Source organism: Myotis lucifugus, unplaced genomic scaffold, assembly GCF_000147115.1.
Source record: "Myotis lucifugus unplaced genomic scaffold, Myoluc2.0 scaffold_438, whole genome shotgun sequence".
Taxonomy (NCBI): Eukaryota; Metazoa; Chordata; class Mammalia; order Chiroptera; family Vespertilionidae; genus Myotis; species Myotis lucifugus.
Window position 1 is genome coordinate 472444 of NW_005871486.1, and position 27065 is coordinate 499508.

Below are 27065 nucleotides of genomic sequence, written 5' to 3' on the forward strand. Positions count from 1 at the left end.
GATAATATATAATTGACAGGTGGTTTACTGACATACACTGTTTTGTCACACACAGGAACCATATCGCTTGGGTTTGAATCTTGGCAGTTTAGGTCTGTGATTTTAACAAGTCATTTAATTTGTCTGTCTTGGGTTTTTTATTTCTTTAAAAAGTATTTTTTATTGTGCTCGCTTTGGCAGCACATATACTAAAATTGGAACGATACAGAGAAGATTAGCATGGCCCCTGCGCAAGGATGACACGCAAATTCGTGAAGCGTTCCATATTTTTTGAGGCTGGGACGGCCCCTGTGAGGCTGCGATGGCCCCTGGAAAGCCGAGAAAAATACCACATGATCTCACTCATTTATGGATAATAAAGACCATTATAAACTGATGAACAAAAATAGATACAAAGGCAGAGCAGCATTGAACAGACTGTCAAACTACAGTGGGAAGCCTGGGGAGGTTTGGGGGGGTAAGAGATCAACCGAAGGACTTGTATGCATGCATATAAGAATAACCAATGGACACAAGACACTGGGGGGTAGGGGAGGCCGGGGGAATGTCAAGGGGGGGAAAAAGGAGACATGTGTAATACTCTTTGTAATACTTTAAGAAATAAAACAAAATTAAATTTTAAAAAAAGTATTTTTTATTGATTTAAAGGGGGGGCGGGGGGGAAGAGAGAGAGAGAGAGACATTAGTGATGAGAGAGAATCATTGATTGGCTGCCTCCTGCATGCAAGTCCCACCCCCCCCCACTCCCCACCCCCCCAATCAGGGATTGAACCTGAAACCCGGGCATGCACCCCACTCGGTTCATGGGTCGATGCTCATCCACTGAGCAACACTGGTGGGCTGTCTTGGTTTTCTTTCTTTTTTTAAAATATATTTTATTGATTTTTTACAGAGAGGAAGGGAGAGGGATAGAGAGTTAGAAACATCAATGAGAGAGAAATATCGATCAGCTGCCTCCTGCACACTCCCCACCGGGGATGTGCCCGCAACCAAGGTACATGCCCTTGACCGGAATCGAACCAGGGACCCTTGAGTCTGCAGGCAGACGCTGTATCCACTGAGCCAAACCGGCTAGGGCTGTCTTGATTTTCTTATCTATAATAGTGTCTAGTCCAGCCGTGGGCAAACTACGGCCCGCGGGCCGGATCCGGCCCCTTTGAAATGAATAAAACAAAACAAAACAAAAAGATCGTACCCTTTTACGTAATGATGTTTACTTTGAATTTATATTAGTTCACACAAACACTCCATCCATGCTTTTGTTCCGGCCCTCCGGTCCAGTTTAAGAACCCATTGTGGCCCTCGAGTCAAAAAATTTGCCCACCCCTGGTCTAGTCCATAGGATTATTATGAGGGTTCATTGAGTCAAAGGATGTTAAGCAGTTAGAGGTATGCCTAGCCTATTGTGAGCTCTAGATTAACAACTATCATTATTAATATTACATATCTCACAGAGCTGTCATAATAGAAACATGTTGAATTGCTTGTGAAATTCTCTAATGAGGTTTACTTGATATAGGCTCCATTCTATTTGAAGATGTCTGTATTAAAAAATATATATTTTTATTGATCTCAGGAAGGGAAAGGGAGAGAGAAATAGAAACATCAATGATAAGAGCGAATCATTGATCAGCTGCCTCCTGCATGCCCCTCCTGGGGATTGATCCTACAACCTGGGCATGTGCCCTTGACTGAAATCGAACCTGGGACCTTTCAGTCTGCAGGCCGATGCTCTATTCACTGAGTCGAACCAGCTAGGGCAAGATGTCTACATTTTTAATCTTCCAGAGGTCTTTTGCAAGTTAGAATAGTTTTTTAGACTTGTTACTGTTACAGGAGGTTTGCTAACATGTGGAAAAACTCTATTCATCATTTATTGCCATAGTGTGCCGTCCCTGAGTTGTCCCACTTTCATTATCATGATTCTCTCCCTCTTCAGTGCTTTTGTGTTTGGTAAGGAGAACATTGATTGTCCAGCTGTTTGCTTGCTGTGATTCTGGTGGTGCTTTCTTTCCCTGTCTCCAATAGAATGAGATGGTTCGGGAACTAGATGGCCACGTCCTGAAGTGTGTGAAAGACCAGAATGGCAATCACGTGGTTCAGAAATGCATTGAATGTGTGCAGCCTCAGTCTTTGCAGTTTATTATTGATGCATTTAAGGGTCAGGTAAGTGACTTGGGAAAGAAATTTCGGAACAAATTGATGTGGTATTTCCACTGTGAGCTGAGAACGGGATAGAATTTTTGGAGTGTTCTCAAGTGCTGCAGTAAATTGTAGCTCTGTTCACTTGTGCCAGGTGCCTAGCTCTGTGTACCCAAGTCTCTTTCTTCCTTTAAGTGTCTGTGGATCTTCTGTCATTACTGCACATGTCTGCTCATGTTGGGATGAGTTAGTCATCAAAGTTGTTAAAGGTAAATCTCATATTTGAAGAATAGATTTTTTTCCTTTGGTTAAGTACTATTTATGTTGATATTTTAAAGTTTTGATCACATTTTAAAAAACAAGGTGTTCCTGCTTAATTTTGGGGGGGATAGGATGGTGATCAGATTGATTTGAACTGTATTAAGTGACAATACTAGTAGAGATAGCTTCAAATTTTTCTGATTTAACTATGTCATAAGAGCCTATATGTGCCCCCCCCCCCTTTTTTTTAAATGCAGTGGACAGTTTAAAAATATATTTTTAATTGATTTTAGAGACGGGGGTGAAGGGAGGAAGAGAGACAGGGGGAGAGAAACATTGATCGGCTTCCTCCTGCACACCCCCTATTGAGGATTGAGCCTGAAACCCAGGCATCTGCCCTCACCAGGAATGGAACTGGTGACCCTTAAAAAACCCCCACAAAGCCTTGTGTACTTACTCAGCAGCCTATATAATAAAGCGGTAATATGCAAATTGACTGTCACACCCTCGTACAAGATGGCCACCACAAGATGGCTGGCAGGGGAGGGCAGTTGGGGGGGACCAGGCCTGCAGGGGAGAGCAGTTAGGGGCAACTGGGCCTGCAGGGGAGGGCAGTTTGGGGTGACCAGGCTGGCAGGGGAGGGCATTTGGGGGCAACCAGGCCAGCAGGGGTGGGCAGTTGGGGACAATCGGGCTGGTAGGGGAGCAGTTAGGCATCGATCTGGCTGACAGGGGAGTGGTTAGGGGGTTATCAGGCTGGCAGGCAGAAGTGGTTAGGGGCAATCAGGCAGACAGGCAGATGAGCGGTTGGGAGCTAGCAGTCACAGATTGTGAGAGGGATGTCCGACTACCCTGTGGGATCGGGCCTAAACCGGCAGTCGGATATCCCCTGAGGGGTCGCTGGGCTGAGGGAAAACACACACACACACACACACACACACACACACACACACACACCAGTGCATGAATTTTATGCACCGGGCCTCTAGTTATATTATATAACTGGAGTAAACTGTAGAAGCCCACAGTATTATAATTAAATATTTAAAACATAATGTTGAGTGAAATAAGTTGTTTCAGACTGTTTGTGTTTATCATATTTATAACGTTCTAATTGTTCAGAACCATACAGTATACCATTAAACTATTTAGTTTTGCACATGAAGCTACATACATAAAATCTACACTAATACAAGACAAACATGCAAATTGACCGTAACTTCGCTACGGCTTAAGCCACGCCCTCCAGCCAATCCGAGTGGCTATATGCAAATTAACCCAACCAAGATGGCGGCCGGCAGCCATGGAGCTGGAGCAAGCAGGAGGCTTGGTTGTCCCAATGATGGAGGAAGCCAAGCTTCTCGCCTGCCGCGGTGGGCTCTGAGTCCACTCAAAGCAATAGAGTTTCAATTATAGAAGGTAAATAAACTCCAGATACCTGTTCAGCTAGCCGTGGCCACAGAGCTGGAGCGAGCAAGAGTGGGTTGTCCCTGGTGATGGAGGAAGCCAAGCTTCCCTCCCGCCCACCCTGGCCGGCTCTGAGCTCCTCTCAAGGCTACAAAGTTTCAAGTTTCAATTATAGAAGGTAAATAAATCCCAGAATAAAAAAGAAAAAAAGGAGAGGCTGGGAGCTTCCATTGCCTGGGGGGCTTGGCCAGCCTGAAAACGGCCCTCAGCCCCTCACCCAGGCTGGCCAAACCTCCATGGGGTGAGGGTCCTCACTTGGGGGGGCTTGACCAGCCTGCAAAACAGCCATCAGCCCCTCACCCAGGCTGCCCAGGCACCCCAGTGGGGACCCCCACCCTGAAGGGGGTGTGACCGGCCTGAAAACAGCCATCAGCCCCTCACCCAGGCTGGCCAGGCACCCCAGTGGGACCCCCACCCTGATCCGGTACACCCTTCAGGGTAACCAGCTGGCCCCCACCTGTGCACCAGGCCTCTATCCTATATAATAAAAGGGTAATATGCAAACTGACCCTAATAGCAGAACAACTGGGAATGACTGGTCACTATGACACACACTAATCACCAGGGGGCAGACGCTCAATGCAGGAGCTGCCCCCTGGTGGTCAGTGTGCTCCCATAGGGGAGCTCTGCTCAGCCACAAGCCAGGCTGACTGCTGCCAGTACAGTGGTGGTGGTGGGAGCTTCTCCCGCCTCCTCAGCAGCACTAAGGATGTCCGACTGCAGCTTAGGCCTGCTCCCTGCTGGCAAGTGGACATCCCCTGAGGGCTGCCGGGCTGCCAGAGGGATGTCTGACTGCCAGCTTGGGCCCGATCCCCCCAGGGAGCGGGCCTAAGCCAGCAGGTGGATATCCTCCGAGGGTCCCAGACTGCAAGAGGGCATAGGCCGGGCTGAGGAACTCCCCCCGCTCCCCGTCCCGCCTCTAGTCATATATAAAGCACTTAGTGCGTGACTGACAGTAAACATTTAATAAGTGTTAGTGTTGTTACTGTTCTTACAATTATTGTCATGATTCTTTTTCTTAAAAAATATTTTTATTGATTTTAGAGAGGAAGGGAAAGGGAGAGAGAGAAATATCAATGAGAGAAAATCCATTGATTTGCTGCCTCCTGCCCACCTCCTACTAGGGATTGAGCTTGCAACCCAGGCATGTGCCCTTGACTGGAATCAAGCCAGGGACCCTTCAGTTCACAGGCTGATGCTCTATCCACTGAGCTAAACTAGCTAGGACTCATTCTTTTTTTTCCTTTCTTTTTTTTAAATATGTATTTTATTGATTTTTTACAGAGAGGAAGGGAGAGGGATAGAGAGTTAGAAACATCAATGAGAGAGAAACATCAATCAGCTGCCTTTTGCACACCCCCTACCGGGGATGTGCCCACAACCAAGGTACATGCCCTTGACCGGAATCGAACCTGGGACCCTTCAGTCCGCAGGCTGATGCTCTACCCACTGAGCCAAACCGGTTAGGGCTAGGACTCATTCTTTTTACATTTTCTATTTTTATTGATTTCAGAGGGGAAGGAAAACAGAGAGAGACAGAAACATCAATGATGGGAATCATTGATTGGCTTTCTCCTGTATACCACCTACTGGGGTGGGAACCTGCAACCTGGGCATGTGCCCCGACCACTAATTGAACAGTGACTTCCTGGTTCATAGGTCGACACTTATCCACTGAGCCACACTAGCCAGGCTATACTTGTTTTTAAAATCCTCACAATGAGGATATTTTTTCTTTAGAGAGTGTGGGGGAGGGGTTTTTTGGGGGGAGAGAGAGAGAGAGATTGATTGATTGGTTGCCACTGGCATTCGCCCCAACTGGGGCCAGTGATCAAATCTGCAACCCAGGTTCGTGCTCTTGACCAGGAATAGAACTGTGACCTTTTGGTTTACTGGCCGACACTCTTAACCACTAAGCCACACCAGTATGACAGTTGTCATTATACTTGACTAGAGGCCCGGTGCATGAAATTCGTGCACTCGGCAGGGTGGCGGCTCCCTCAGCCCTGCACCCTTTCACAGTCTGGGAGCCCTTGGGGGATATCCAATTGATGGCTTAGGCCTGCTCCCCCTAGGCCTAAGCCGGCAGTTGGACATCCTTAGTGCTGCTGCGGAGGCGAGAGAGGCTACCGCCACCACTGCTGTGCTCACCAGCTGTGAGCCCAGCTTCTGGCTGAGCGGTGCTCCCCTGTGGGAGCGCACTGACCACCAGGGGCAGCCGCTGCATTGAGCGTCTGCTCCCTGGTGATCAGTGCCCGTCATAGCGACCAGTCATTCTGCTGTTTGGTTGATTTGCATGTAAGACTTTTATTTTATAGGATAACAGATCTGAGGTGCAAGTTTGGCTAGGAAGGGCAGAATTGAGATAGGACACCTGAAGCCTGTGTCTTATCTTGCACCAGACCCAATAAAAGAGCTCTACACCCCAGTTCGATTCAGAACATTACTTTGTGATTATGTGAAAGCACTTAAGATTTGATCGCAGACCTTTTTCTGTTTGTTTTGTGTTTTTTTATTTTATTTGTTTTTTGCCTCTGTCCTTTGACACAGTGAACTCTTAACTGTTTTTCATGATCTTGACTAATTCTGCTCTTTTCTAGGCTTCTTGGAAAAGTATTTTTCATCTCTGAATTTATGTACATGTGACTTCCTAGAGTAGTTAAGAAATGGGCTTCCATATACACCTTATTATTTGTAGAGAGAACTTAATGTAATATTTATAATTTGGGCTTTTGAATCAGACTAGGACATCATATCCTGGCTCTATCATTTACTGTCTGTATGCCTGCACATCGTGTAGACTTAAAGGGTCTTCGATTTTCTCATCTGTATGCAGAGAATACATTCATGATTGTCTCTCAAGGTCATGGAGAAGATTAGTGGGATTATGTATATTAATATGAAGCATTAAAAGAAGCAGCTGTCATTTTTGGCTTTCTTATATTTGTCTGCCCTAGGTATTTGCTTTGTCCACGCATCCTTACGGTTGCCGAGTGATTCAACGGATCCTGGAGCACTGCCTCCCTGACCAGACACTGCCTATCTTAGAGGAGCTGCACCAGCACACCGAGCAACTTGTGCAGGTAGTGGAGTTGCCAGTAGAGTAACTGCAAACACCTGGGGGCTCGTGCAGGCCCAGAGCTTGTGTGTTTTCTCAGCACAGGTATCCGTTCCAGTAAAGGTTAATGTTAATGTGTTTAAAATGCCCACTGAAGCTTTGGGCAGGTTTTCATTTATACCAGCCTGCTTATTGTTTTGTGAATATGGGTAGTGACTAGAGCCTGGCCTTGGAGCAAAGAGGATGTGCCTGCCAGAGCTCTGCTTTGGACTCACTAGCTATGTCATCATGGGCAGGTCATTTAATTTGTCTGGGTCTGTTTCATTGTTTAAAACGAACTAAGTGGATTAATTGATTTCTTTCTAGCTTTGATACTTTGTCTTTCATCTACCACTAAAAATTTCTTCCACATCATACTAACCATTTGTCCATTTTCTACATGTAGAATGTTATACTGAAGAAATTTTTTTTTAAAGCCATAATTTGTTTCTACTTAAAATTTCAAGAGACTTTAAAAAGGCTCAAAGGCCCAAAGATGTCCTGGAGCAGTTTTTTTTTGTTTTGTAGGTGTGTGTTTTTGGTGAGAAGTACGATATTGTAAATTATTAATTAGTCATTGTAGAAGAATTTGAAAGTGCAGAAAGCAGCAACAAAAGAAAAGAAATGATCCATAATCCTACCATCCAGAAGCAAACACATTGGGCATTGGCCATTAAAAAAAATACTACTTGTATGTTCTTAATTTTTTACATCTTACAAATAAATATTTTTGCCTCTAGAATTGTTTGCACACATTTATTCTCTCAAAGATCTTCCACTTTAGATGAATGAGTAAATCCATTATATATTTGTAATATTATTTAATCAGGCATTGTCTGTTTTGTTGGACATAAGCTTTGTTTCCAGTTTTTCGTTGTACATAGATAGGTACAGTGAAATTTGTACTTTTTTTATTCCTACCTCCCTAGCCCCCTGCCTCCCCCTTTTTTTCCTCCAGTTTTGAGGAGGCTTGCTTTTTTGTAGATAATACTTTATGAAGAACCCAACTAGATCTTTTGGGCATAAATATATTAGAAATATTCTATTGTGTAACAGTGATGTATTCCTATTTTGTGATCATAGGAAAATTGTCATTACCTATTTAAAAATTCTTATGTGTTCATTATTATTCAGGTAAGCCATCATAATGCTACAGGAAAATAGGTGTTGATTAGATATAAGGATTTTGGTAATCCACTGAACTCATTTCTATATGAATTTTATTTCTTTTGCTGTTTCTCAAACAGGATCAATATGGAAATTATGTAATCCAACATGTATTGGAGCATGGTCGTCCTGAGGATAAAAGTAAAATTGTAGCAGAAATTCGAGGCAATGTACTCGTATTGAGTCAGCACAAATTTGCAAGGTACGGGCTTTGAATTACAATAGACAGTTTTTTAGAAGAGAGGATTAAATAGTATTTTAGGTCTAGAGAGAAAAATAATTTTCATTCTTTTAAAAAAATGTTTATTTTTCTTAAAGTATGCATAGTTTAATTAAAACATTAGATTGTTCGATTATAAAGTATAAAATATAAGAAGTCCTGTAGTGGGCTCCTCATTTCCTTAGAGTCAGCCCATAATATAAATTTTGTTCTTTGGTAAACAACTTTCATTAACGTATTTGTTCGGAATTGTGACATGTTCTTTACTCAGTTTCCTCTTTCGCACCTGAATTACGAGGCAGTATATCGTATCTGTGTATAGACCTTTGTATTCTTAGAATCTCTTTCTCATTCTTCATATTGCCAGCTCAAGAATAAAATGCACTAGTTATTCCCAGGTTGTGAAAGATGCCTAGATAACTTATAAGTAGCAGGGGTTGGAGAAGAAATTTATGGCCCTCCAATGGCTTAGTGGTATGGTCTTCTAAATAGAATTTGCATATGCTGCCATACACATAACATAGTAGTTCATATTTTTGGGATATTTTTCTTCTCTGGTTTTTAGGATAAATTTCAAGGCACATGTGACGTAATCTTGATGTTTTTAAATGGCTTATTTTTAGTTTGTAAAAATCTTATACCATTATAGCATGGAAAATACAGAAAAGAAATAAAAAGAGTCATTGTCTCAATAGCCTAACCATATTAGGGACATCTCTTAGAGCTTGTGTTACCCCCCACCCCTCCAACTTCCCCCATGACCAGAGAAAATAGGGATCAGAATCTTTTAGGTCTCTTCTTTGAGTCACTGTCCTATTTACTTTTTTGTTCATTGTATTTAATATCACCCTTGGATATAGCATAGTGTTAATATTACAATAGCCTTGTGTTCAGATAAGGACCGAGCAGCTATTGTGGGCACTGCTGTCCCACAGATAACAATTATAAATTATGGACAAAATGCCAAAAAAACTATGAAGGCATTAGAGAATAAACAAGAGCAGGCAGAATGGAGGGTGGGAGTGGGACTGTTGATACTTGGAAGCAGGTAATTGCACTGAGGAAAATGCCCTTCCTCCATTTAAATTTTTTTTTAAACTATATTAAGATATAATTGACATACAACAATGTGCAACTTTTTTTAAAAAAATATATTTTATTGATTTTTTACAGAGAGGAAGGGAGAGAGATAGAGAGCTAGAAACATCGATCAGCTGCCTCCTTCCTGCACATCTCCTACTGGGATGTGCCCGCAACCCAGGTACATGCCCTTGACCGGAATCGAACCTGGGACCTTTCAGTCCACAGGCTGACGCTCTATCCACTGAGCCAAACTGGTTTCGGCAACAATGTGCAATTTTGAAGTATATAATGTGTTGGTTTGATACATTTATATATTGCATTATAACTACAGTTGCATTAGCTAGCACCTTAAGGTCACATTAAGACATTATGTTGAGAACCATTATGATCTAGTCTCTTAGCAGCTTTGAAGTTTATAATACAGTATTGTTGACTATAATCAGGAAATTTCCTGTTTTTATTGGCCTTTAGCGTATAGGCCCTTCCAAGTCTGCTCCATGCTGGGCTCCTAAATTGGGATGGAAAATCTCTAGAATTCCCAGAAGGCAGAGTTTGGGGCACTCGTGCAGTAGAACTGACAAAAAATGACAGGGAAGAAATCTGGAAAGGAAGAGAACCATGGAGGAGGTGGGGAGGCCTATATTTAAACTTCCCAAGTATCTGGTTGACTCCTAAATTACATTTGCATGGGATACACTCTAGGCAGCCCAACGAAGGCTAAAAGAAATAAACTGAGAGTTCACCTGCTGCCTACTGTATGGGAGAAGTTTGCAGTTTGAGTTTAGTCAACTTAACTCCACTTAAAAAAAAACAAAAGGAGTTGGAGGAGTAATATTCTTTGGAGAAACATAACAGAACTCAGTTTCTACAGGATATCATCTTCTATGTCTAGATAATAGGAAAATGTGACCTGTACTCAACAAAAGCGAAAAAAACAAGAAAATGAAAGAGCAAAACAACACACCACCACCCAGATCTTGGAGTTAGCAGAGGCGGGTTATAGAGTAGCTAGTATCCTTACAGTCAAGGATGTGAAGGAAATATGCTGGTAATGAATTAAAATACAAGAAATGGTAGTAGAGAATTAGAAGCTTTATTATAAAAGGAACAAAGTTCTAGAATAGAAAAATATATAATCCAAAATAAAATTCACTATGTAGGCTTAAGAGCAAATTAGAGATACCGGAAGAAAGAGCCATTAAAATGGAAAACAGATCAATAGGAATACACCAAAAAATAGGTTAGTGGCTTTCTTACATTTTTGGTGACTCAGGGTACAAAGTAAATTTTTCATTGACTTTGCATGCACAGGCACACACACACGTAACTGAAGCTGTTTTGTCTGTGGTTGATCCTGATGCTTACTATTCTGTTTTCATTTTTTGAAATAAAGCTGTTCACAAATCACTAAGTTGATTTTAGCCCCACAAATGGTCTGGGAACCATAGTTTCAGAAATACTAGAATAAACTTTAAAGACTGAAACAATATCTATTATGTATTAAGGTGGAAGCCAAATGGGATCCCATAGTGGTAGCTGATTACCTGCTTGCGTTGCAGCCAGAATGACTGTCCTGTCCCCAACCCAGTTTGCAGAAGGTCATGTTCTGCTCCTCACCACTTTGTAGGGGAAAGTGGGCCTGGGGTGGATGAAGATATACCCAGCCAAGCAGTCATGAGAAGTGTTGAGTTCTTTGTCTGAACAATTGAAGATTATGGCTGGCTTTGTGCTCTCTGAACCAGCCCAGTAATATCCTAACTCCCTTTTCTACTAAGGGAGAAGCCAGCGGCTATTAGGTGATTCATATCCACATTGCCATGCCTTCAGCTCATGCTAGAATTGCATAGTACTGTAGAAGGAAGGTGGGGAAAAACTTTTTCTATGTCGCTGTATCAGATGGGAGAGGCTGTTGTCTTAATTAGACTTGATAGGTTAACTCGCCAGATATGATACGTTTCTTCACTCAATATGTCTGTTGAGCCTCTCTTAACACATTGCGGACGGAGCACGAGAATTCTCGCTTCATATTACACAGTGTTTTACAAAGTATCATACTTTAAAAATATATTAGCTTGTAAGAACACGTAATAAACTACTTCAAAATGCAATGGATATTTAATTTTAAAGTGTGCCTTTAACATTTATGTAAAACGTTTTTTGTACTCGTTCAATAGAAACTTAATCTGGCCACTGGTAGAGCTAGCAATAAAACTACATGTTTGCAATGTGTGAAGTACCAAGCAGAGCTTGGCACTAGGTATATAGACATAAGTAAGACTTGTTTCTGGCTTCATAAGCCCACAGAGGTGGAGACAGATTTTGATTCATGTTGAGATTACGCTCATTAACCGGTTCAGCTATTAACCAGTCTTTTGAACCTGTGTTCAAGTTCCTTCACTTACCTGGGCTTGTTACCCTCCTCTGTTAGAGGTTGGCCTCGGCCATGGTTCACATTGGAAGCCACAGATGGCAAAGGTGGAGAGTCTCAGAGCCAAGCAGTTGATGAATTCATCTTCTAAAAATGTTAAGATCTTTTGCTGCTTATTCTGAGGTCAGGGCAGAGGCCAGACAAGCACTAGGTCCCTTTTCTAAGTGATGTTTCTGGATTTGTCTCGTTACAGCAATGTTGTGGAAAAGTGTGTCACTCATGCCTCCCGTACGGAGCGTGCTGTGCTCATCGATGAGGTCTGCACCATGAACGACGGTCCCCACAGTGCCTTATACACCATGATGAAGGACCAGTATGCCAACTACGTGGTCCAGAAGATGATAGATGTGGCAGAGCCAGCCCAGCGGAAGATAGTCATGCATAAGGTAGGCAGGTGGGCAGATCTCAGTCAGAGAGGAAATGTGTAAGGCCTTGGGTTCTTCATGTTTCTGAAATGCAGAGGAGGGTGGACATCTTGCTTCTTTTTGCAGACTTTGTCACTAAGCTGTGTCTCATGCTGTGCTTTTTCCTTTTATCTGAAGTGGCCATTGTCCCATGTTTGCAACCCCTCCTTTATCAATAACTCACTGTTGTGAAAGAGTCTTAAACTCATTCCTTGAGAGGGATTTCCCTCCCTGATTTTAGGCCAAGCTTTTATCCATTTGCTCCTGAGAGACCAGCTTCTCAGTCCAACAAATCAGTCTGCCTGCCTCATTTCCTTTCTCCCTCCTTTCTTATTCATTCACCCACCACCATTTACCGACCGAGTGCCTGCCCAGTACAGTGGCTGGCCTGGCACACTGACCTGATGCCCACTTTGTGCCAGACACTAGCACAGAGATGACCAAGATGATCCCTGCCCTCAGAGCACAGTTTGGGAAGAGCGATGGGAAGCAGTGGTGAGAGCACATGCCCCGAGTCTTTGAAGGAAGGCTTTTTTTTAAAAAAAATCCTCACCCGAGGATATTTTTTTAAATTGATTTTTAGAGAGAGTGGAAGGGGAAGAGGGGAGAGCGAGAGAGAGGGAGAGAGATACAATGATATGAGAGAGATACATTGCTTGGTTGCCTCCCGCATGCACCCTGACTGGGGCTGGGGCTTGAACCTGCAACCTAAGGACGTGCCCTTGGCTGGGGATTGAACCCGCAGTTCTTTGGTATATATGCTCTAACCACTGAGAAACACTGGCCAGGGCTGAAGAAAGGCTTTGCATGAGGAGAAGTCCACGCTAAAGAGGAGTCAGACAGGAAAAGAGAAAAGGGACAGAAATTGAAAGTGTTGGGTACTGTGAGTGGGAGCTGACCAAGAAAGCACCTGCAGAGGCCAGTGATTCAGGAACAGTCACAGAGCTGGTCCATCCAGCCCCACAGAGACCACAGGGCCCAGGCAGCCAAATTAACCCCCAGGTAGGTGTGCTGCGAGCCTTGGGGTGCTTCTAATCTAGACCCTCAGCCTTTGGGCTCTGAACTCACTCAGCCCTTCTCAGTGGGAGGGGATGCCTTGTTCTGGCAATGATGAGCCACTTGCCCTCACTGAGAGCAAAGTTCAGTGATGAGAACCTTTGTTATGGACTCGAGTTCTGAGCCAGACGAAGCACCTGCCACCTCCAGTTCAAAGCAGAACAAAACAAAACACTGCATTGGTGTTGGTGATGGCAATTGAAGGCTGGGGGAGTCCAAAGTCCTTGTGGTGTGAGGCTCCTAGAAATGCGGGTCAGGAGGCTGGTGAAGGTGGAATATAGGAAACATGCAGGAATGTAAAGCACGTCCATTCACCCAACAAAGACTCATGAAGCACATACTCCATAGCAAGCCCTCCTCCAGCAGGGCTGCTCTATGGTGAGAACGACAGTGTTATGCTCACGTGGTACTGCAGGGGGAATCCTGGGGAGGGCTGTGTGACAATGTGGAAAGGTGCCTCTTCTAACGTGGGGCACAGAGATGGTTCCCCAAGAGAGTGACATTTGAATAATGTCACTTTCCAGGCTGAGGGAACCTGGGTTGTGAAGGTTTGGAAGCAGGAGATAAGACAGTATATTCACGTAGTAGAGCAAGTTCATTAGGGCAGGACTGTGGTGCCAAAGTCGCATTTACATTTCAAATCATTGTCCTGGCTGGTGAGTAAGTGGAGCATGGGAAGCTGAGGAGGCAGTGAGGAGACTGGATGGGAGGCTGTTGAAATAGTGAAGCCAAGAGCCAATCAAACCTATGTCTCCCAAACTAACAGGTATAAAGTTTCCTGGACATCTGAGCTTCCCCAGAGTTTCCAAAGTCCTAACTCGAGCCCCTGGAGCTCTGGTGGGGCCGCCAGGAACACAGTGGAGGCCGAGTGCAGGGTGGACGTTCTAAGTGATCAGTGTGGGGTATGTAGTGGGCCAGCACTTGCACATTGAAAGCAGTTCAGATACATAAAGGCCAGTAGCAGAAGCCACAGATCCTCAGTCTAGAAGAGATGAGCTAACAAAGCCAAACAACAACGGAATTTTCTAAAAAACCAAAACACACCCAGAAAGTTAAGCCAAGAGATGGTGGTGGCTTTGGAATTGAAGAGAAGTGGATAGAATGCGGGTTAGCAGTTAAGTTGGATGAGGTAGTTGAGAGAGGAGGATGAGTCCCAAGAATCTAAAAATCTAAGAGGTTTTAGCTCTTTCACTGCTAAGCCCTAACCTTTGTAGCAAGAGGAAGCATTGGGAACGGAGCAGGTGATGACTCTTCACCTCCCATTAAATCAAGTACAAATGGGTTCCATAATGTGACACATGTGCGTACACATGGGTGGTTAGTGTTTTTGTCTGATAAGAGGTGTAAAAGTTGAGTGGCTGAACTCATTCGTCATCCCATCCCAGGGAGAGCAAGGGGGTTGAATTTCAAATACTAATGACAAAAGCATTAGCACGCACACAGTCCTCACTACAACCCAAATGAAAGTGAAGCATTATAGATTTTTTTTTTACAGATGAATTTAGGGATGTTAGGTAGATGTCGGTTGCACAGCTCAGAATTCAAGCCAAGGACTATTATGAATAAGTTTCCCTCGTAGGCTTCTCGGTGAGAATGCTGTAGCTGCTATAGGTCTGTCTCCTCTGGGCTGTAGAAGTGGTTTCTAGAGCCACTTGACCCTTCCTTGCTTTGAGGACACAGATAGAGAGACAAACAGTTGTCCTCGTGGGACTCTCAGTCTGGAGAGCTTGTCCAGAGTGTTTGAGAACGAACGCAAATGCGAGTGGGATGCAGATGCGTGTGCGAGGATGGGTGGTCCAGCAAGTGGTTGTGAACACACTGTGTGACAGGCTGTAACTGACGTGTGTAGGAAACTCCATGAGCTCACAGAAGAGGAATGGTGGTTCCAGAGAGGCAGCATCTGTCTGGTTGTCTGGGATGCACAGTAATTCTCCACGTGGATCTGCCCAGGGCGGGGAGACCAGAGGAGAATTTTGAGAGAGCTGAGCCCAGCTGGGCTTGCGGAGGGTGAAGGATGAGACTGGTGCAGTAGGCAGTGCCATGAGAACACAGTGCGGAGAAAAATAAGTTCTGGAGGAGCCAGATAGTTGGGCTCAAATATCTGTGCCATCCCTTGTTAGCCGTTTGACTTTGGGTGAGTGACTTCACCACTAGGCCTTCATCTTTTTCATCGATAAAATGGAGATAATCACACCTCCCTTAGGAGGCTTACATGAACCAGCCTGGCTCATGTGAGTCATTTTCCTTGTCAGTAGTAGCTTTCTGTGATCCTCTGTGAACTGGAGGTCAGGTTTAGGTGGTGAGCTTAGGACCCATGGTCCCTGAAAGTCCCCTCTCAGAAGGGCTGAGGGCGGGCCTTGGGAAGGCTCTGTGCAGTGGGCAGTGTGATTGTCGGTGAGAATGTCCTTTCTCCACATGCTGTCCTGGGAGGGAGTGGTCCGTGGCTGTTCAGTCTCCAAAGCCCTCACGTCCTGCATCAGCGCTCAGGATAGGTGCTGACTCTCCTCTGAGGGGTCAGTAGGGCCCTAGAATTCGGTGCTTTGGCTGCACCAGTGAGAGGTATTGCTGTGGCCTGGCATTTGCCGTGCCCAGAAGCATGCTGGGAGCATGCCCAACTCTGTTTTCAGGCCAGAGTGACGCAAACTGTGCTTCCTCCTCAGATCCGGCCCCACATCGCAACTCTTCGGAAGTACACCTATGGCAAGCACATCCTGGCCAAGCTGGAGAAGTACTACATGAAGAATGGCGTTGACTTAGGGCCCATCTGTGGCCCCCCTAATGGTATTATCTGAGGCAGTGTCAGCCCTGTCCCCTCATTCCCACTGACCTCACTGGCCCACTGGCGAATCTAGCCAGCAACCAGAAATGTTCTAATGTAGAATCTGGAATGGTAAATGGTTGCGCCAGGATTACCCTCCAAAAAAAGGAATCAAATCCACAAGTGGAAAAGCCTTTGTAAATTTGTTTAATTTTATTACACATAACATGTACTAATTATTTTTTTTAATTGACTAATTGCCCTGTTGTTTTACTGGTGTATAGGATACTTGTACATAGGTAACCAATGTACATGGGAGGCCACATATTTTGTTCAATGTTGTATCTATATTCCACATGTGGAAACTTTCAGGGTGGTTGGTTTAACAAAAAAAAATTAAAAAACACAGAAAAAAGGTTTTTAACTCATTTGCCTTGCTGGCAAGTTTTGCAAATAGCTCTTCCCCACCTCCTCATTTTAGTAAAAAACAAAAACAAACAAAAAAACCTGGGAAGTTTGAATTTTAGTTAAATGAGCCCAAACTGGCATTTAACACTGTTTATAAAATATATATATATATATATATATAAAATGAAAATTGTTTCAGAGTTGCTAAAGCTTCATTTTATGACATTAAGTTTATGAAACGTCTAAAATTGCCTTTTTTGGAGACTATTATGCTGAAGAAGATGGTGTAGTCTGTTTTGTGATGAGGAGACATGAACTCCCAGAATGTCTTTCAAGGCCGGGCGGGTGTAATTCTTTACTGCCTGTTGGATTTTTCTTTTAACATTGAAAGGCAAAATCTTGATTATTTAGCATGAGAAAAAAAAATCCAACTCTGCTTTTGGTCTTGCTCCTATAAATATATAGTGTATACTTGGTGTAGACTTTGCATATATACAAATTTGTAGTATTTTCTTGTTTTGATGTCTAATCTGTATCTATAATGTATCCTAGTAGTCGAACATACTTTTGATTGTACAATTGTACATTTGTATACCTGTAATGTAAATGTGGAGAAGTTTGAATCAACATAAACACGTTTTTTGGTAAGAAAAGAGAATTAGCCAGCCCTGTGCATTCAGTGTATATTCACACCTTTTATGGTCGTAGCATATAGTGTTGTATATTGTAAATTGTAATTTCAACCAGAAGTAAATTTTTTCTTTTGAAGGAATAAATGTTCTTTATACAGCCTAGTTATATGTTTAAAAAGAAAAAAAATAGCTTGGTTTTTATTTGTCACCTAGTCAGACTGTAGCGAGATCCTTTCTAAATGTTACTTAAGATGATTCAGTTCACGGTAGTGTTTTTTTAATCCTAAAAAGTAATGTTTTGCTTATTTTGTGACAGTCAAAAGGATGTGCAAAGTTTGGCCCTGCCCCAGCTTTCCTTACAATCAGAGCCCTCTCACCTTGTAAAGTGTGAACTGCCCTTCCTTTTTGTACAGAAGATGAACTGTATTTTGCATTTTGTCTACTTGTAAGTGAATGTAACATACTGTCAAATTTCCTTGTTTGAATATAGAATTGTAACACTACACGGTGTACATTTCCAGAGCCTTGTGTATATTTCCAATGAACTTTTTTGCAAGCACACTTGTAACCATATGTGTATAATTAACAAACCTGTGTATGCTTATGCCTGGGCAACTATTTTTTGTAACTCTTGTGTAGATTGTCTCTAAACAATGTGTGATCTTTATTTTGAAAAATACAGAACTTTGGAATCTGAGTTTGTGCTTTAACTTTTTTCTCTAATATACTGCCCCAGGACAGCCCTTTCATTGTTTGTGCCTCTTTCTTCCTGCTTGTTTTGTTTTTTGTTTTGTGAGGGGACAGGAGGGGGGGGCGGGGGGAGAATTGAAATAGGGACAGGATATCAAACTTGTTCTTGAGCCCAGTTTGACCCAAAGATGTTGGGGTTAGCCTGTTGAGTGCTTTCAAAATCAAGACACTCCACGTTAATCCAGATTTCCAACTTCTACTGAACACTCAGAATATTTGCCTCCCTGGGCCCGAGTCTGCACACCCATCCTGGAAGCATCGTCAGAAAGCCTGTGCCTGCAATTTGCCCTGTTCCCTCTGGTGCTCATCACTGCTGCTTCCTGGCCTCGCCTGGATTAAGATGCAGTCAATTACAAATGTCACACAACCGAGTTAAATGTTGGGGCACCTGCTTTTCTGAGGCGGGGCTGTAGGTGAGGCATCCGGATGGCTGCCCAGGCTGTCCAGGCCTCCCCTCCCTGAGCCCCTTTCCCCTCTGGGCTGCTCCCATCCTCACTCTGCCCACCACGCCCACATGCTGAGGCCGGCCCAGGATGGCCTAGTGTCTTGCTCATCTTATCCTCCAATTGGGGACCTCTTCCAGCTCTTAGTACAGGAGGCTCTGGGTCACTAAGGTGGCTATCACCGTGTCTAAGGGTGCCCACCTTCCCTTCTCTACTGCCACTGAAACATGGGTCTGTGTTGGCAATTACAGGATCAGGGAGGCCGGGTGGGAGCCCCACTGCCTCATGTCTGCAAGTGGAGCCTCAGGGTGGCAGCTGAAGATCACTGTGGTCCCCTCCCAAGGGCAAGGGAGGGTCACTAACGCCTGAGGTGCCAGGAATAAATGGAGGCTAAAGGAAGCTGAGGTCTTCCCCTAGCCTTCTGCTGAGGTGGCAGTGGGCCCACCAGAGAGCATGCTGGGGCATTGCCGACTGTGGCTCTGGAATCAGACTGGGTTCCAATACGCATCCCACCCACCTCTCACTGTGTGCCCTTGGGTGCACTCATCTTTAACCAAATTCCTTGCTGGAAATGGGTTGAAGGTGGAAACATAGGCGAAGTGGCTCTCACAGCACGTCATGGAAAGCCATGGCTACTAAATAGTGGTTTTACTAGGCCTGTGCAGAAACAGTTGAGCCAAGTAGGGGCTTGGGTTTCTTCCCATTTGCCTCCTGTCTGGGACCTCGGGAGAGCCCGTTTGAGCTGTTTCCTCTAAGATTGCAGCGATGCCTCCCCGAGCTGTGGTGGGACAGAGTTGTTAGTAAATGCCACTACCTGGCGCGTAGTAGGCACTCACGGGGTGGTTTTCTTTTTCCACCTGGACTGTTTGTACATAACATGGTGTGTGTGTGTGTTTTTTTTTTAAATTTCCTTAATACTCTTAGCATTTGATGAAATGTTTCATTTCTGTGGGGTTTTCTAGTGGTAACAAAGCAAGATACTCGCTCAGAAATAGGATCACCCCCATGGCCCCTCCTGTTTGAAACCTGTGTCTTGGAAGCCTGGGGAGGCTTTTCAGTCGGACAAATACAGGGTGTGATGTCAACGGCCTTTTATCACCTGGGTCATCTTTCTGAGGCCGTTTCCTTCCCTGCGAAATGAGGGAGGTAAATGATAGCACCCATGTGAAAGTTTGGTTGTAAGGATGAAATCATGTCCAGGGCAGCGCCCGCACACGTGTAATACATTTATCACCTTTCACCGTCAGCACCAGGTTGTGAGCAACACAGTCCTTGTCTCTGATGTAAAGAAGTTCCCATAAAGTCATTGGTCCTGAACCGGCTCTGCCAGGCGCCTAAAGAGATGGTTTATACATATTCTTTTAAAAATTAAATTTGATTTTTTTCCATCATCATTTTTCCCATCCCCTAGGCCAGTGATGGCGAACCTATGACACGCGTGTCAGAGGTGACATGCGAACTCATTTTTTTGGTTGATTTTTCTTTGTTAAATGGCATTTAAATATATAAAATAAATATCAAAAATATAAGTCTTTGTTTTACTATGGTTGCAAATATCAAAAAATTTCTATATGTGACACGGCACCAGAGTTAAGTTAGGGTTTTTCAAAATGCTGACACGCCGAGCTCAAAAGGTTCGCCATCACTGCCCTATGCCCTCTTCTACCTCCCCTACTCTTCTCTCCTCCCCTCCCCCTGTTGTCTGTGTTCATGAGTTCTTTCTCTTTTTTGCTACCCCCCCCCCATACATATTGCAAGGATTGTGGTTATTTTCTCCCATTTCATAGATATGCAAGCAGCTTCTGGATTCTGATGGATCAAACCAACTCTGGGCCTGAGGCTTTCCCCCCCGGGGTACGCCCCGCCCTCTGCAGGATTGAGTTTCGCGGAGCAGGCTGAACTCAGCTCAGCATCCACGTCCTCATTGGACTGGTCACCACTGTCCACTGCCACCAAGTCTGCCCAAAGACGTGGGTACTGGGCTGCCACCAACTGATGCCCGCATTCGTGGTCTCCCTTGCAGACTCCCCCCCAAGATAGATTCCCCACACAGTTTATATAACGATCCTTTACCTGGTCAGTGCTTCACAGAGCACATGCACATTTGTGAGTCCTCTGACCTCACAGAGTAAGGTAGCATGAGGTTATCAGTCCATTACACAGGTGAGGAGTTTGAGACCCGAGCCACACGAGTCGCTAACCAAGTAAGGGTTTAGTCTGAGGGATCCTGCCTCCAAGGCCAGGGCTCTCTCCAAGTCATCATATTCACACCCCCTCCATCAGCCCCAGGAATAACAGTCCTCTCTTTGGGTGGGTTTCAGGTGTGTGCGCGAGGAGGCACTGGAGAGTGAAGCATTTGGGGCAGGAAACCTGTGGCTTCATGTAGTTACCAGCCATAGCCACAGGAGGGTGCTGCTGCCTAAAGAAAGCATCATGCATAGCGACCTAAGGGCTCAAGGGGCCAGGTCAGGGCTGAGATGGCTTTCCCAGAGACCAGAGGTCTGGCATCTGCCCTAAGACTAAGCTTCCCCCCTTCCTCCCCAGCCGCTCCTGGGCATAGGGCTGTCCCTCACTCTGGCTTGGGATGGCAGGGTAGGGTCACGGATCTGGCTCAGGCCCTAACTTTGCCGTTGACTTACTTTGTCACCTCTGGCAAATCACTGACTTCATTTCCCCAACTGCTACCCACTCCAGGTAGCCCAGCCCTCCCAGCGTCTCAGGGCTGGTATGAGGCCAGATGGTTGGGGCTCTGTTAACGTGACCTGAGTCCTGTTGACTCTTTCTGGGGCCACGTCCCCATCCTATGCACCAAGCTTGCCAACAGCTAAAACCACCAAGTCTTTTTAGGATGGGTCGCTGCCCAACTTCAAATCCCAGCTCCACTGGCTCCATGTGACCTTTGTGAGTACATTTGCCCTCTTATTTTCCTCATCTGGAAAACAGGAATAATAATAGTTCTATTTCACAGGGTATATTGGAAGCACTAGGCACAAGGCTGGGTGCATAGTGAGCCAAAAATAGGAGTTGTTTTTATTATTATTAATTATTATTATTACCTCCCATTTCCCCCTGCTATGTTGGGAACATTAGAGTTTTTACTAGTGTGACCATTTCATTTATCCTGCAAACTGCGATACTTTTAAGCATGAAAGCGGATGCACTAAATCATTACCACATGGGGTATGCGCCCTCCAAGGGGGCCCCGCCTCCTGCTGTTCTCACCCTCTTGTATGCGGAATGGGGCTGCCTGGCAACAATATTGTGAACAGGGTGGAGCGCGACTTCGAGGCGAGGCCACACAGGACACCGTCGCTCCAGCGTGCTCTCTCTAGGATCACTTGATCACTTTCCAGGACGCAGTGTGGCGAGGGCCACGCGGGAGGAGCCAAGGCCTCCTGCTGTTAGCCAGTGTCAACTGGCCAATCCCGACTCCCGGCCTCATGAGAGACACCCCCACCCCATCCACCCCCCAAACAGAACCACCCAGCTCAGCTGCTCCCGAGCTCCTGACCCGCAGAAGCTGGGTGAAGTACTTAGAGTTTATTGTGGTTTTAAGCCGCTGTGTTTGGGGTAACTTGTTATGGACCAAGAGATAACAAATACACAGCACAAAACCTCGGATAACCCAGGCTGGTCCTGGGCAAATCAGAAGGCCCGTTTCTCATGTCTTTTTTGAGTCATATGCTGCCCTACCCTGTGCTGACCCGACCCACCCACCTCCGGCCTGGCGTGTCCCAAGCAGGGAATGACTGGAAATCATGGCCAGTTGGGTTGGACTGTGGGTCTTGCTCTGAGCTGGGTGCCACCTCGTGTTACCTTGTTCACCTCCCTCAAACCCGGGGAGGGGGCAACAGTCACTCACGCCAACTTCAGTGGGAGGAAAGAGCCCCCAGGTCACTGGCAGGAAGTGGCAGACAGCAAGGTTTGAGCCCCGATTCCCCTAGGCCTCTCCTCAGAGCCCATGCCAGCCAGCCCCTCCCTGCTGCTCCCCTCGCCAGGCCCTGCCCCAGGGCCCCTGCACTGGGAATTCCAGTCGCCTCCTGTTTACGGGGAGGAGACCGAGGCCCAGGGCGAGGGAAGTGACCTGCTCAGGGCCACCAGACGGTGGTCCCATGCGAATGGGCTTTATCTCCTGCCCTGGAACGCCAGCCCCCTGGGCGCCTAGGTCTGCACAGCCTGGACCTTAGCAGGGGCTCAGCAGCCAGAGGGTGGGGTTGGAATGCCGGTCTCTATAAATTGCAAAAAGCCGAGACACTCACATGACACATTAAATATCGCGATGACAGCTGTGTTCCCTCGGGTGCCATGGCCCGGGGGACAGGGGGCCTCCCGACCTCGCACCGGTCACTCTGCTGCACCCCCTTCTTTGCTTGGCACCAGCTGGGCTGCTCTAGCTCCAGCGTGAGTTGAGAAAGAAAAATATTTTTAGCGGCAATTTTTTCTTCCAGGAAAATGACTCCAAATGTGCAATTTATTCCCAGGAATAAGGGAACTAACATTCTACTATGTTAGTAGAATGGCTTCTGCTACGGCAGCGCCCTCCGCCCTCTTCTCTCTCTCCCTCCCTCTCTCTCTCAATCTCTCTCTCTCCCTCCCTTGCCATCCTGCCTTTCCTTCCTCTCTTCCTCCACATCCCCGCTGCCCCTCCGCCCCCTCTCACAGGGAAGAGGCAGGTGTGAACACCCACTCCTGGGTCAGGGTCCCCCACACAACCATTTCCTAGTCCTGTGACCCAAAGAAGGGCTTGAATGAGGGCCTTGGTGGTGGGGTAGGTCCTAGAAGAAGGGGGTGGGTTGGGGAAAGCCCCCAGGGCAGGATGGAGCAGCCCATGCTCTGCCATATACTGTGTGACCTTGGGACAGTCTCTTGCCCTTTGGGGCCTCAGTTTTCTCACGTGTGAAATGGGCAGATGGAGTGGGTGGAGTGTGGTTCTCGGGGCTTGTCCACATATCTGACCTCCTCCTCCCAGTGGGACTCAGCCTCAGTGAGACCCCTTAGAGCACCCGCTGTCCCAGGCCTGCCTGCCTGGCTTAGTGGAGATGTCACCACACCCTGAGTCTTGCTAGATTCTCTCTGCACTATCCCAACCCTCAGAGTGGTGTTAACCCCACCCTGCCCAGTCCCCCCCTCCTGCCTCCCTACCCTTCATCCTCACCCCAGGACTCTGCTGGTCTAATGATGGTCTAATGGGCTGGGCTGTGGGCTCCCATTTAGAGGCAAATTACAGTAAAATTAATGAAGCTTGAGCTTCAGGGCCCCTCGCCTGCATAGCGCCCCCATCCAAGGTCTTGTTCCTAGTTGTGATCCCCTCAAATTGTACAACTTCAGGGCCCCACAGAGTTGGGACCCACTCCTGTTTTCATCCATACCCAGCTTGAGGTGCCACAGTCCCTCCCGCCCCCCACCTGGCCTGGCACCTGGGCCAGTCCTGACCTGGGCAAAGCTTCAGCATCTCTGCAGCCTCTAACCTCCTCCGTCAAGGCCAGCCCAGCCTTCTCTGTGCCCACAGGTCCCTCAGCCCAAACAGAATCTAACTCCCTCCTGTCTCACCCACATCTGCCCTGGGGGCCCCCAGGGAAAGCTTTGGGCTCCACAGTTTGCAAACCTCCAGCTCACAAACCTAAGAGGCCTGGGTTCAAATTCTGACTCCTTGCCTGGCAGCTCTGTGCCCAGGGGACACCACCCAATCTCGTTTTGAAAGGACTTGCTAGCACACAGCTGGAGGCCTGTCCTGTGAGACCCTTACAGTCAGGATGAGGAGGGGGCTCCCACGGATGGAGACCCCACCGATGGAGGACAAGCCCTGGTGCTCTGCAGGCCCTGGGGAGGCCCCCAGCAGCCCATCGGCTCAGCCCTACTTCTTGAGGCAGCCCTTTTTGCCAGAATCCTGTTTTGGTTCCTGATTTTGGGGTCACTGACCTCAGGGCAGCCTTCACTCAGACTTCCTCAGAAGCACACCCGGTTCTGTCCTCCACCCTGAGTCTTGGGCAAGACTGGAAGTTGTGATGGAGAAGGTGGGTGGGAGCGAGCCCTGGGGACACAGGGACTGTTGCCAGGTCATGTGACTGCTTTGAGCCGGAGGGCCGGTTAGGATCACCCAGTCCCCTGTGCTAACGGGGTGGCCCAGCGAGGCCGTGGAACCCGGGGCAAGTCTCCCAGCTCCTCAGAGCCCCAGCTGACAGACTCTAAAGGAGGATGAAGTGAAGCGCGGACGTGTGCGTCCGCTCACTGGGGGCCAGGCTCTGCTCAGAAGGTGCTCCTTTGGTCCTCAAGGCAACAGCCCTGGGAGGCAAGAGCGTTTGTCGCTCCCAAGTCACAGGATGGTGCAGATGAACGGGCGCGGTTCCGGCAAGTGCCAGACAGCCTGGCGGAGAGGAAGCCCTCAGTGGACCCTGGCTCTCACCGTTGCCGAGTTCCAATGAGCCAGTCCATTTCGCCAAACCTCTGGGGGCAGGCAGTAAATACTGAGCACCTACTGTGTGCCAGGCCTGGAGATGCAGCTCTGCACGGGGGTCTCAGGCATGGAGCTCAGAGACCTCCCCTTCCCCCCACCGGGGCAGAGAAAGGTCTGACGGGAGGGGGGGCAGGAGGGGAGGCATGGGAGGTGGGGCAGGAGGGGAGGCATGGCCGCCAGGGGTGCCTGTCCCGAGTTATCTGGGTTCCAGGCTCATCTGAGTGCCTGACCCCCTACACCAAGCCTAATTCACTTATCAAATGCTTCGGGACCTGGTGGCAGAGCGTAACTGTTGAGTTGGGGTCAGGATCTCAGCTCTCACTCCCCAGCTGTGTGAGCTGGGGCACGTCTCCTAAAACATCTCTGGGCCTTGGTTTGCCACCTTTAAACTGGGGGTAATGCAGTGTGTGCCTCGTAGAGCAGTGCCGTACAGTCAGCTCTGCTGGAGTCCTGCGATTATTGCCCCCTGGGGACACTGAGGTGCTCCCACTTCCGGGGAGACAGGAGAGACCAAAAAACAGCAGCGTGGGGAGCGCACGGAGGGGCTTGTCTAGGGTGCCAGGCAGGGTGGGACCAGCCCTGCCTGATGGGAGTCAGGAAAGCCCCCCAGAGGCCCCGAGTGGTCCGGGGGGAATGTCTGGAAGGAGGGCATGCCTGCATGGGTGGTGATGGCAGGAGAAGGGAGACCTGAGATGCTGGCAGGTGGCTTGATGCACAGGTAGCCATGGGGGAGGGGGGTGTGAATGCACTGTGTGCTGGAGTGCAGGTGGATGTGTACACCCGTGAACCCCAAGGAGCGCTGGAGCAGGGGGTTGAGGGGCAGAATGAGACTCGGGCCCAGACCTGCCTTGCTTCTGGCTGTGACCAGTATCTTGGAGGAACAGCAGGTGGCGCTCCTGCCCAGCCCAAAGCGCCCACACCCCGCTCTCCTCAGGATGTCCGGGGAGAGGGTCAGGACAGGCAGGAACCTGTGAAGATGGGCAATGCTCACTGCTCACCTCGGGCATGAGCCTGTCCTGACGGCCTCCCCGCGAGCTCGCCCGCTGAGCCCTGCACAGCTCCCAGGACAGTGGTCACTGCCTCCGAGTAGCCTCTGCCATGTGACCAGCGCCAACTTCCCCAAGTCCTTCCTGACGCCGAGCTGACATGTGGCTCTAACGCCGCCCTTTGGGAGCACCTCGGAGCCAGCCTGTTCCCGGGGCCTGGGGCAGCCCCTCTGGGAGGTGACTATGCCTACACCCAGGTCCCTTCCTGTACAAGCATCACCCCAGCCACCTATATCGAACCCCCAGGACAATGGCAGAGAGGAGCTCATTCAAACTTCACAACCTGGCTCCTGGCCCCCATCTGGCGCACACAGGCACTCAACTGAAATTGGAGAGTGAATGAAGGAATCCCTGTGGTCATTATGCTCACATTACAGCTGGGAAACTGAGGCTCGGAGAGCTGAAGTCATTCACCCACGGTCACACAGCGCATAACTGGCGCATAACTGGCCCAACTGGGGCTTGGACCCAGGTGTTCGCCCAACGCCGAGTCAGAGCTCTTCAGCGCCAAGCCGTGCTGCCTCAACCAGATCCCCACACACTGGGCCTCTCTCAGTCCATCTCCCCAAGGTGCCCATGGGCCAGGATCCTAAAGGGACCTGGGGATGGGAGTTCCAGAGGCTGAGACCTCAGAAATCCTAGGGGATTTTAAATCTGCGCTGGAAGCTTTCCCTCCCTTCCTCTCCAGGATCCCTCCGCCAAAGGGTCGTTGGCTTGGCCTTTCATAGCCTTTCGGGATGCGGCTCTCACTCCCGCTCAGGGAGCACCTCCTCATTCAGCTCCCTCTGTCTGCTGGTCCTCCTTCCAAGGGCCTCGTAGGACAAATCCGGGTCCCCTGGCGCCCCCATATCTTGGCTGGCGCCCCAGAGTCTGTTCCTCCCGGGCCCACCCTAGCCCACTCGGCTCTCGGCTCCATTCGTCCTGGTTTCAGTTCCCTTTTCCTCAGGGGAATTGTTCCAGATTCAGCTCAGTCCAGCTCCTACTTCCTGCAGGCAGGTCCTGGGCTGGGGTGCCCGGAACCCCGGGGCCGTCCTTGGCGACAAACTTCCCGGTTCGGGGCCCCAGTGCTCCCCGAGGGGAGTGGAATCTAATAGCTTCCCCCAATTTAATGGGGGGGATAAGGATCTTGGACATCCATTTAAAGGCGCTTGGGGGTTACCTTTGTACTTTGCGTACATAAAGCAATACACAGCACAGAATTTTTCGCACGTGTTAAAGAGGTTAGCCTTTCGTCAGAGATGATGAGATT

The 27065-nt window shown here is 47.6% G+C and overlaps 1 protein-coding gene and 2 non-coding genes across 27 annotated transcripts in view; all 3 read left to right on the forward strand.

Moving 5' to 3' along the window:
* The window catches only part of PUM1 (pumilio RNA binding family member 1), a 121837-nt gene extending 104017 nt beyond the window's left edge, over nt 1–17820 (forward strand). For 23 of the 25 annotated variants that reach the window (XM_014468240.2, XM_014468242.2, XM_023744234.1 and 20 more), the window contains 5 exons: nt 2029–2166; nt 6828–6953; nt 8215–8336; nt 12059–12251; nt 15986–17820. In XM_014468240.2, coding sequence (XP_014323726.1) covers nt 2029–2166; nt 6828–6953; nt 8215–8336; nt 12059–12251; nt 15986–16117 — 711 coding nt within the window. In that variant the 3' untranslated portion in view covers nt 16118–17820. Of the gene's footprint in view, nt 1–153; nt 210–2028; nt 2167–6827; nt 7034–8214; nt 8337–12058; nt 12252–15985 lie in introns of those variants that run through there. The other 2 variants (XR_002826296.1, XM_023744242.1) reach the window with 2 other exon arrangements.
* LOC111823271 lies at nt 165–271 on the forward strand. Its single transcript, XR_002826298.1, has one exon. It is a non-coding gene; the product is annotated as a U6 spliceosomal RNA (small nuclear RNA).
* Nucleotides 13370–13454, forward strand: LOC111823275. Its single transcript, XR_002826302.1, has one exon. It is a non-coding gene; the product is annotated as a small nucleolar RNA SNORD103/SNORD85 (small nucleolar RNA).
* Nucleotides 17821–27065: the final 9245 nt, after the last annotated feature.